The sequence below is a fragment of the Scyliorhinus torazame genome, chromosome 4 (genome assembly GCF_047496885.1).
Source record: "Scyliorhinus torazame isolate Kashiwa2021f chromosome 4, sScyTor2.1, whole genome shotgun sequence".
NCBI lineage: Eukaryota > Metazoa > Chordata > Chondrichthyes > Carcharhiniformes > Scyliorhinidae > Scyliorhinus > Scyliorhinus torazame.
In genome coordinates, this window is record NC_092710.1 from 76,220,161 (window position 1) to 76,229,812 (window position 9,652).

At 61.2% G+C, this 9,652-nt stretch overlaps 1 protein-coding gene across 6 annotated transcripts in view; it reads right to left on the reverse strand.

Moving 5' to 3' along the window:
- Positions 1-8,953, reverse strand: part of LOC140410312 (protoporphyrinogen oxidase-like) — a 59,548-nt gene extending 50,595 nt beyond the window's left edge. For 2 of the 6 annotated variants that reach the window (XM_072498302.1, XM_072498296.1), the window contains exons 1-2: positions 8,094-8,180; positions 2,469-2,560 (exon numbers count right to left, since the gene is read on the reverse strand). In XM_072498302.1, the coding sequence (XP_072354403.1) occupies positions 2,469-2,555 (87 nt within the window). In that variant the 5' untranslated portion in view covers positions 2,556-2,560; positions 8,094-8,180. Of the gene's footprint in view, positions 1-2,468; positions 2,561-8,093; positions 8,190-8,888 lie in introns of those variants that run through there. The other 4 variants (XM_072498298.1, XM_072498300.1, XM_072498299.1 and 1 more) reach the window with 4 other exon arrangements.
- Between the last annotated feature and the right edge of the window lie 699 nt (positions 8,954-9,652).

A 9,652-nucleotide genomic window follows, 5' to 3' on the forward strand; every position in this document is an offset into this window, starting at 1 on the left:
AAGGAGGTGAACGAGCACCTCAAGACCGCCCATCGATCAGGGAACCGCTCCAGCATTGGAGAAATCGAACCAAGCGATTGGGACAAAATCCAATCACTTGGGACCAGGTACAGGGTCCGCCCCAAAAGGCGGGAAGCCCCTGGGGACTATAAGAGTTAAGTCCCAAGTTCAAATCGGTCTCTCTCTTCATCCTGCCCGGGTCACCCAGCAACACGAACCAACATTGACCGTGACAGTGACTGCCGAACAAAGTAAGTCTTAATTCAACGCTCGCTACGAGATAGGCGCTCCTAGCTACCAATCCGTACCAACTTCGAATCCCGCAGACTCAGAACCCGAACGAAAGGCCATTTGTTCCCCTGACCTGGTGGGCCAGTCCGAAGTTAAGTATAGGCCTGTTAGTTATAGAAGTAGCTTAGAAGTAGAATTTGTGCATGAGTAGTGATTACTGTGTATAATAAATGTGCTTTGATTTGAATCTTACTAATCGGTGTATTGAGTTATTGATCATTACTCGGACTTGAACCTCGTGGCGGTATCATAAAGATACCTGGCGACTCGAGAGCAAAGGTAATAAAACAGAGCAATTAGCAACAGTAGTGAGGGAGTGCTGCACTGTCAGAGGGTCAGTACTGAGGGAGTGCTGCACTGTCAGAGGGTCAGTACTGAGGGAGACCTGCACTGTCAGAGTGTCAGTACTGAGGGAGTGCTGCACAGTCAGAGAGTCAGTACTGAGGGAATGCTGCACTGTCAGAGGGCAGTAGTGAGGGTGTGCTGCACTGTCAGAGGGTCAGTACTGAGGGAGTGCTGCACTGTCAGGGGGTCAGTACTGAGCGAGTGCTGCACTGTCAGAGAGTCAGTACTGAGGGAGTGCTGCACTGTCAGAGGGTCAGTGCTGAGGGAGTGCTGCACTGTCAGAGGGTGAGTACTGAGGGAGTGTTGCACTGTCAGAGGGTCAGTACTGAGGGAGCGCTGCACTGTCAGAGGGTCAGTACTGAGGGAGTGCTGCACTGTCAGAGGGTCAGTACTGAGGGAGGGCTGCACTGTCAGAGGGTCAGTACTGAGGGAGTGCTGCACTGTCAGAGGGTCAGTACTGAGGGAGTGCTGCACTGTCAGAGGGTCAGTACTGAAGGAGCACTGCACTGTCAGAGAGTCAGTACTGAGGGAGTGCTGCACTCTCAGAGTCAGTACTGAGGGAGTGCTGCACTGTCAGAGGGTCAGTACTGAGGGAGTGCTGCACTGTCAAGAGTGTCAGTACTGAGGGAGTGCTGCACTGTCTGAGGGTCAGTACTGAGGGAGTGCTGCACTGTCAGAGGGTCAGTACTGAGGGAGTGCTGCACTGTCAGAGGATCAGTACTAAGGGAGTGCTGCCCTGTCAGAGGGTCAGTACTGAGGGAGTGCTGCACTGTCAGAGGGTCAGTGCTGAGGGAATGTTGCACTGTCAGAGGGTCAGTACTGAGGGAGTGCTGCACTGTCAGAGGGTCAGTACTGAGGGAGTGCTGCACTGTCTGAGGGTCAGTACTGAGGGAGTGCTGCACTGTCAGAGGGTCAGTACTGAGGGAGTGCTGCACTGTCAGAGGGTCAGTGCTGAGGGAGTGTTGCACTGTCAGAGGGTCAGTGCTGAGGGAGTGTTGCGCTGTCAGAGGGTCAGTACTGAGGGAGTGCTGCACTGTCAGAGGGTCAGTGCTGAGGGAGTGTTGCACTGTCAGAGGGTCAGTGCTGAGGGAGTGTTGCACTGTCAGAGGGTCAGTGCTGAGGGAGTGCTGCACTGTCAGAGGGTCAGTACTGAGGAAGTGCTGCACTGTCAGAGGGTCAGTACTGAGGGAGTGCTGCACTGTCAGAGGGTCAGTACTGAGGGAGTGCTGCACTGTCAGAGGGTCAGTGCTGAGGGAGTGTTGCACTGTCAGAGGGTCAGTGCTGAGGGAGTGTTGCGCTGTCAGAGGGTCAGTACTGAGGGAGTGCTGCACTGTCAGAGGGTCAGTGCTGAGGGAGTGTTGCACTGTCAGAGGGTCAGTGCTGAGGGAGTGCTGCACTGTCAGAGGGTCAGTACTGAGGAAGTGCTGCACTATCAGAGGGTCAGTACTGAGGGAGTGCTGCACTGTCAGAGGGTCAGTACTGAGGGAGTGCTGCACTGTCAGAGGGTCAGTACTGAGGGAGTGCTGCACTGTCATTGTTGCAGCTTTTTGATTGAGATGTTGAACTGAGGCCTTGCCTCTCCCTTCAAGCTGTGCACAGACGATCTCATCGATATCAGCGAAAAGCCCGGAGAAGCTACCAGGTGTCTTGTGTTCGTATTTACCCCTCAACCAACACACTCTCAACCCAATGTCAGGAAAAGCAATCTGCTTTGAGCAGCAGTGAAGAGGGCGGCAAAGGTGCGAATGTGTTGCCGTAGCCCTAGCTCCGTCCCTCAGTAATGTCACTGGTGCTTTGCCTCTGAATGTTTTACTAGGCCGGCTGGTCTCTACCTTGGACACATTGGCAGCACTGCTCAGGCGCAGGCAGGCTGCCAGGCCACTGATCCCAGCACCGATCACAACCACTGCCCGAGGCATCAGCCCTGTAACACATGAGAAACAAGAAATACAATTAGATAGAGAAGGAGTCTGAGTCAGCGAGGGAGAGTATGGGGGAGCGAGGGAGAATCTGAGGCGTTGAGGGAGAGTCTGAGGCAGCGAGGGGGAGCCTGAGGCAGCGCGGGAGAGTCTGAGTCAGCGAGGGAGAGTCTGGGGGAGCGAGGGGGTATCTGAGGCATTGAGGGAGAGTCTGAGGCAGCGAGGGGGAGTCTGAGGCAGCGAGGGGGAGTCTGAGGCAGCGAGGGAGAGTCTGAGGCAGCGAGGGGGAGTCTGAGGCAGCGAGGGGGAGTCTGAGGCAGCGAGGGGGAGTCTGAGGCAGCGAGGGGGAGTCTGAGGCAGCGAGGGGGAGTCTGAGGCAGCGAGGGGGAGTCTGAGGCAGCGAGGGGGAGTCTGAGGCAGCGAGGGGGAGTCTGAGGGAGTGAGGGGGAGTCTGAGGGAGAGTCTGAGGCAGTGAGGGAGAGTCTGAGTCAGCGAGGGGGAGTCTGAGGCAGCGAGGGAGAGTCTGAGGCAGCGAGGGAGAGTCTGAGGCAGCGAGGGAGCGTCTGAGGCAGCGAGGGAGCGTCTGAGGCAGCGAGGGAGATGCTGAGGCAGCGAGGGAGATGCTGAGGCAGCGAGGGAGAATCTGAGTCAGCGAGGGGGAGTCTGAGGCAGCGAGGGGGAGTCTGAGGCAGCGAGGGGGAGTCTGAGGCAGCGAGGGGGAGTCTGAGGCAGCGAGGGGGAGTCTGAGGCAGCGAGGGGGAGTCTGAGGGAGAGTCTGAGGCAGTGAGGGAGAGTCTGAGGCAGCGAGGGGGAGTCTGAGTCAGCGAGGGGGAGTCTGAGTCAGCGAGGGAGAGTCTGGGGGAGTGAGGGAGAGTCTGAGGCAGCGAGGGGGAGTCTGAGGCAGCGAGGGGGAGTCTGAGGCAGCGAGGGGGAGTCTGAGGCAGCGAGGGGGAGTCTGAGGCAGCGAGGGGGAGTCTGAGGCAGCGAGGGGGAGTCTGAGGCAGCGAGGGGAAGTCTGATGCAGCGAGGGGAATCTGAGGCAGCGAGGGGGAGTCTGAGGCAGCGAGGGGGAGTCTGAGGCAGCGACGGAGAGTCTGAGGCAGCGAGGGGGAGTCTGAGGGAGAGTCTGAGGCAGCGAGGAAGAGTCTGAGTCAGCGAGGGGAGTCTGAGGCAGCGAGGGGGAGTCTGAGGCAGCGAGGGGGAGTCTGAGGCAGCGAGGGGGAGTCTGAGGCAGCGAGGGGGAGTCTGAGGCAGCGAGGGGGAGTCTGAGGCAGCGAGGGGGAGTCTGAGGCAGCGAGGGGGAGTCTGAGGCAGCGAGGGGGAGTCTGAGGCAGCGAGGGGGAGTCTGAGGCAGCGAGGGGGAGTCTGAGGCAGCGAGGGGGAGTCTGAGGCAGCGAGGGGGAGTCTGAGGCAGCGAGGGGGAGTCTGAGTCAGCGAGGGAGAGTCTGGGGGAGTGAGGGAGAGTCTGAGGCAGCGAGGGGGAGTCTGAGGCAGCGAGGGGGAGTCTGAGGCAGCGAGGGGGAGTCTGGGGGAGCGAGGGGGAGTCTGAGTCAGCGAGGGAGAGTCTGGGGGAGCGAGGGGGAATCTGAGGCATTGAGGGAGAGTCTGAGGCAGCGAGGGGGAGTCTGAGGCAGCGAGGGGGAGTCTGGGGGAGCGAGGGGGAATCTGAGGCAGTGAGGGAGAATCTGAGGCAGTGAGGGGGAGTCTGGGGGAGCGAGGGGGAATCTGAGGCATTGAGGGAGAGTCTGAGGCAGTGAGGGAGAATCTGAGGCAGCGAGGGAGAGTCTGAGTCAGCGAGGGAGAGTCTGGGGGAGCGAGGGGGAATCTGAGGCATTGAGGGAGAGTCTGAGGCAGCGAGGGGGAGTCTGAGGCAGCGAGGGAGAGTCTGAGGCAGAGAGGGGGAGTCTGAGGCAGCGAGGGGGAGTCTGAGGCAGCGAGGGAGAGTCTGAGGCAGCGAGGGGGAGTCTGAGGCAGCGAGGGGGAGTCTGAAGCAGCGAGGGGGAGTCTGAGGCAGCGAGGGGGAGTCTGAGGCAGCGAGGGGGAGTCTGAGGCAGCGAGAGGGAGTCTGAGGCAGCGAGGGGGAGTCTGAGGCAGCGAGGGGGAGTCTGAGGCAGCGAGGGGGAGTCTGAGGGAGTGAGGGGGAGTCTGAGGGAGAGTCTGAGGCAGTGAGGGAGAGTCTGAGTCAGCGAGGGGGAGTCAGAGGCAGCGAGGGAGAGTCTGAGGCAGCGAGGGAGAGTCTGAGGCAGCGAGGGAGCGTCTGAGGCAGCGAGGGAGCGTCTGAGGCAGCGAGGGAGATGCTGAGGCAACGAGGGAGATGCTGAGGCAGCGAGGGAGAATCTGAGTCAGCGAGGGGGAGTCTGAGGCAGCGAGGGGGAGTCTGAGGCAGCGAGGGGGAGTCTGAGGCAGCGAGGGGGAGTCTGAGGGAGAGTCTGAGGCAGTGAGGGAGAGTCTGAGGCAGCGAGGGGGAGTCTGAGTCAGCGAGGGGGAGTCTGAGTCAGCGAGGGAGAGTCTGGGGGAGCGAGGGAGAGTCTGAGGCAGCGAGGGGGAGTCTGAGGCAGCGAGGGGGAGTCTGAGGCAGCGAGGGGGAGTCTGAGGCAGCGAGGGGGAGTCTGAGGCAGCGAGGGGGAGTCTGAGGCAGCGAGGGGGAGTCTGAGGCAGCGAGGGGGAGTCTGAGGCAGCGAGGGGGAGTCTGAGGCAGCGAGGGGAATCTGAGGCAGCGAGGGGGAGTCTGAGGCAGCGAGGGGGAGTCTGAGGCAGCGACGGAGAGTCTGAGGCAGCGAGGGGGAGTCTGAGGGAGAGTCTGAGGCAGCGAGGAAGAGTCTGAGGCAGCGCGGGAGAGTCTGAGGCAGCGAGGGGGAGTCTGAGGCAGCGAGGGGGAGTCTGAGGCAGCGAGGGGGAGTCTGAGGCAGCGAGGGGGAGTCTGAGGCAGCGAGGGGGAGTCTGAGGCAGCGAGGGGGAGTCTGAGGCAGCGAGGGGGAGTCTGAGGCAGCGAGGGGGAGTCTGAGGCAGCGAGGGGGAGTCTGAGGCAGCGAGGGGGAGTCTGAGGCAGCGAGGGGGAGTCTGAGGCAGCGAGGGAGAGTCTGGGGGAGTGAGGGAGAGTCTGAGGCAGCGAGGGGGAGTCTGAGGCAGCGAGGGGGAGTCTGAGGCAGCGAGGGGGAGTCTGAGGCAGCGAGGGGGAGTCTGAGGCAGCGAGGGGGAGTCTGAGGCAGCGAGGGGGAGTCTGAGGCAGCGAGGGGGAGTCTGAGGCAGCGAGGAAGAGTCTGAGGCAGCGAGGAAAAGTCTGAGGCAGCGCGGGAGAATCTGAGGCAGCGCGGGAGAGTCTGAGGCAGCGAGGGGGAGTCTGAGGCAGCGAGGGGGAGTCTGAGGCAGCGAGGGGGAGTCTGAGGCAGCGAGGGGGAGTCTGAGGCAGCGAGGGGGAGTCTGAGGCAGTGAGGGAGTCTGAGGAAGCGAGGGGGAGTCTGAGGCAGCGAGGGGGAGTCTGAGTCAGCGAGGGAGAGTCTGGGTGAGTGAGGGGGAGTCTGAGGGAGAGTCTGGGTGAGTGAGGGGGAGTCAGAGGCAGCGAGGAAGAGTCTGAGGCAGCGAGGGGGAGTCTGAGGCAGCGAGGGGGAGTCTGAGGCAGCGAGGGGGAGTCTGAGGCAGCGAGGGGGAGTCTGAGGCAGCGAGGGGGAGTCTGAGGCAGCGAGGGGGAGTCTGAGGCAGCGAGGGAGAGTCTGAGGCAGCGATGGAGAGTCTGAGGCAGCGAGGGAGAGTCTGAGGCAGCGAGGGAGAGTCTGAGGCAGCGAGGGAGAGTCTGAGGCAGCGAGGGAGAGTCTGAGGCAGCGAGGGAGAGTCTGAGGCAGCGAGGGAGAGTTTGAGGCAGCGAGGGGGAGTCTGAGGCAGCGAGGGGGAGTCTGAGGGAGCGTCTGAGGGAGTGAGGGAGTGTCTGAGGGAGAGTCTGAAAGAGTCTGAGTCAATGAGGGGGAGTCTGAGGCAGTGAGGGAGTCTGAGGCAGCGAGGGGGAGTCTGAGGCAGCGAGGGGGAGTCTGAGGCAGCGAGGGAGAGTCTGAGGCAGCGAGGGAGAGTCTGAGGCAGCGAGGGGGAGTCTGAGTCAGCGAGGGAGAGTCTGAGGCAGCGAGGGAGAGTCTGAGGCAGCGAGGGAGAGTCTGAGGCAGCGGGGGAGAGTCTGAGGCAGCGGGGGAGAGTCTGAGGCAGCGGGGGAGAGTCTGAGGCAGCGGGGGAGAGTCTGAGGCAGCGAGGGAGAGTCTGAGGCAGCGAGGGAGAGTCTGAGGCAGCGAGGGAGAGTCTGAGGCAGCGAGGGAGAGTCTGAGGCAGCGGGGGAGAGTCTGAGGCAGCGAGGGAGAGTCTGAGGCAGCGAGGGAGAGTCTGAGGCAGCGGGGGAGAGTCTGAGGCAGAGAGGGAGAGTCTGAGGCAGCGAGGGGGAGTCTGAGGCAGCGAGGGGGAGTCTGAGGCAGCGAGGGAGAGTCTGAGGCAGCGAGGGAGAGTCTGAGGCAGCGAGGGAGAGTCTGGGTGAGTGAGGGAGAGTCTGAGGCAGCGGGGGAGAGTCTGAGGCAGCGGGGGAGAGTCTGAGGCAGCGAGGGAGAGTCTGAGTCAGCGAGGGAGAGTCTGGGTGAGTGTGGGGGAGTCTGAGGCAGAGAGGGAGAGTCTGAGGCAGCGAAGGAGAGTCTGAGGCAGCGAGGGAGAGTCTGAGGCAGCGAGGGAGAGCCTGAGGCAGCGAGGGAGAGCCTGAGGCAGCGAGGGGGAGCCTGAGGCAGCGAGGGGGAGCCTGAGGCAGCGAGGGGGAGTCTGAGGCAGCGAGGGGGAGTCTGAGGCAGCGAGGGGGAGTCTGGGGCAGCGAGGGGGAGCCTGGGGCAGCGAGGGGGAGCCTGGGGCAGCGAGGGGGAGTCTGGGGCAGCGAGGGGGAGTCTGGGGCAGCGAGGGAGAGTCTGGGGCAGCGAGGGAGAGTCTGGGGCAGCGAGGGAGAGTCTGGGGCAGCGGGGGCGAGTCTGAGGCAGCGGGGGAGAGTCTGAGTCAGCGGGGGAGAGTCTGAGCCAGCGGGGGAGAGTCTGAGCCAGCGGGGGAGAGTCTGAGCCAGCGGGGGAGAGTCTGAGGCAGCGAGGGGGAGTCTGAGGCAGCGAGGGGGAGTCTGAGGCAGCGAGGGGGAGTCTGAGGCAGCGAGGGGGAGTCTGAGGCAGCGAGGGGGAGTCTGAGGCAGCGAGGGGGAGTCTGAGGCAGCGAGGGGGAGTCTGAGGCAGCGAGGGGGAGTCTGAGGCAGCGAGGGGGAGTCTGAGGCAGCACGGTAGCACAGTGACTAGCACAATTGTTTCACAGCTCCAGGGTCCCAGGTTCGATTCCCCGCTGGGTCACTGTCTGTGCGGAGTCTGCACATCCTCCCCGTGTGTGCGTGGGTTTCCTCCGGGTGCTCCGGTTTCCTCCCACAGTCCAAAGATGTGCAGGTTAGGTGGATTGGTGATGATAAATTGCCCTTAGTGTCCAAAAAGGTTGGGTGGATTTACTAGGTTATGGGATAGGGTGCAGGCGTGGGCTTAAGTGGGCTCTTACCAAGAGCCGGTGCAGACTCGCTGGGCTGAATGCCTCCTTCTGCTCTGTAAATTCTATGACTCCAGGGTAATGGAATCAGAAAGGGATAAATGAGGGTTGGCCCCATGGCTGTCCGTCTTCACTGCGCCTGCGTCAGTTTACACTGCCGGCAGGAAGCACAGTCTTCACTGCGCCTGCGTCAGTTTACACTGCGAGCAGGATGGCACAGTCTTCACTGCGCCTGCGTCAGTTTACACTGCGAGCAGGATGGCACAGTCTCCACTGCGCCTGCGTCAGTTTACACTGCCGGCAGGAGGATGGCACAGTCTCCACTGCGCCTGCGTCAGTTTACACTGCCGGCAGGAGGAAGGCACAGTCTCCACTGCGCCTGTGTCAGTTCACACTGCCGGCAAGAGGAAGGCACAGTCTCCACTGCGCCTGCGTCAGTTTACACTGCCGGCAGGAGAAAGGCACAGTCTCCACTGCGCCTGCGTCAGTTTACACTGCCGGCAGGAGGAAGCAACAGTCTCCACTGCGCATGCGTCGGTTTACACTGCCGGCGGGAGGAAGGCACAGTCTCCACTGCGCGTGCGTCGGTTTACACTGCCGTCAGGAGGAAGGCACAGTCTGCACTGCGCCTGCGCAAGGTCTCCGGCGAGTCGGTTTGTGCCGAACAATCTTCCGATTTGCAGCCCAGAAACGCGTCCGACCTTTCGTCCTAAATAAAGTAAATCTAAACCGAGGTGGAGGCAATAACCACATACAGTGTAATATTTAAGCAGAAGAAGAGGGGGCAATAAAAAAATCCCAACTCACAATTTCCGGCGGCGCCACCGTGAGACTTGGCGGTGACCCCGATGCGCATGCGTACTTTCATGGCGCGCAACGGTCAAAACCTGGCGCGTGCGCGTGCGCATGCGTCATTAATGTGTTAGTTCCAATGCGCATGTCGCTGAAGAGGCGCGTTGCGTTTCACTGCGCATGCGCCTCTCGCCAACATTGTAATCAGGGCCAAGGGGCTGCTGGGAGATTTAGTTCCAGACCAGCCAATCTCCCACCTGGCCCTCCAGCAGCTAAAGGTGTGGCAGGCCAGGTTCAATCAGACTCTATCAGGCATGGTAGCACAGTGCTTGGCACTGTTGCTTCACAGCAGCAGGCTCCCAGGTTCGATTCCCGACTTGTGTCACTGTGCGGAGTCTGTGCATTCTCCCCGTGTTTGCGTGGGTTTCCTCCGGGGGCTCCGGTTTCCTCCCACAAGTCCCGAAAGACGTGCTGTTAGGTAATTTGGACATTCTGAATTCTCCCTCTGTGTCCCCGAACAGGAGCCGGAATGTGGCGACTAGGGGCTTTTCGCAGTAACTTCATTGCAGTGTTAATGTAAGCCTACTTGTGACAATAAAGATTATTTTTATTACTACAATCATCTTCCTTTGTGTCAGGTATGACTCCAACCAGCGGAGTTTCCCCTGATTCCCATTGACTACAGTTTAGCGAGGGTTCCTTGATGCCATACTTGCTCAAATGCTGCCTTGATGTCAAGGGCAGTCACTCGCACCTCACCTCTGGCATTCAGCTCTTTT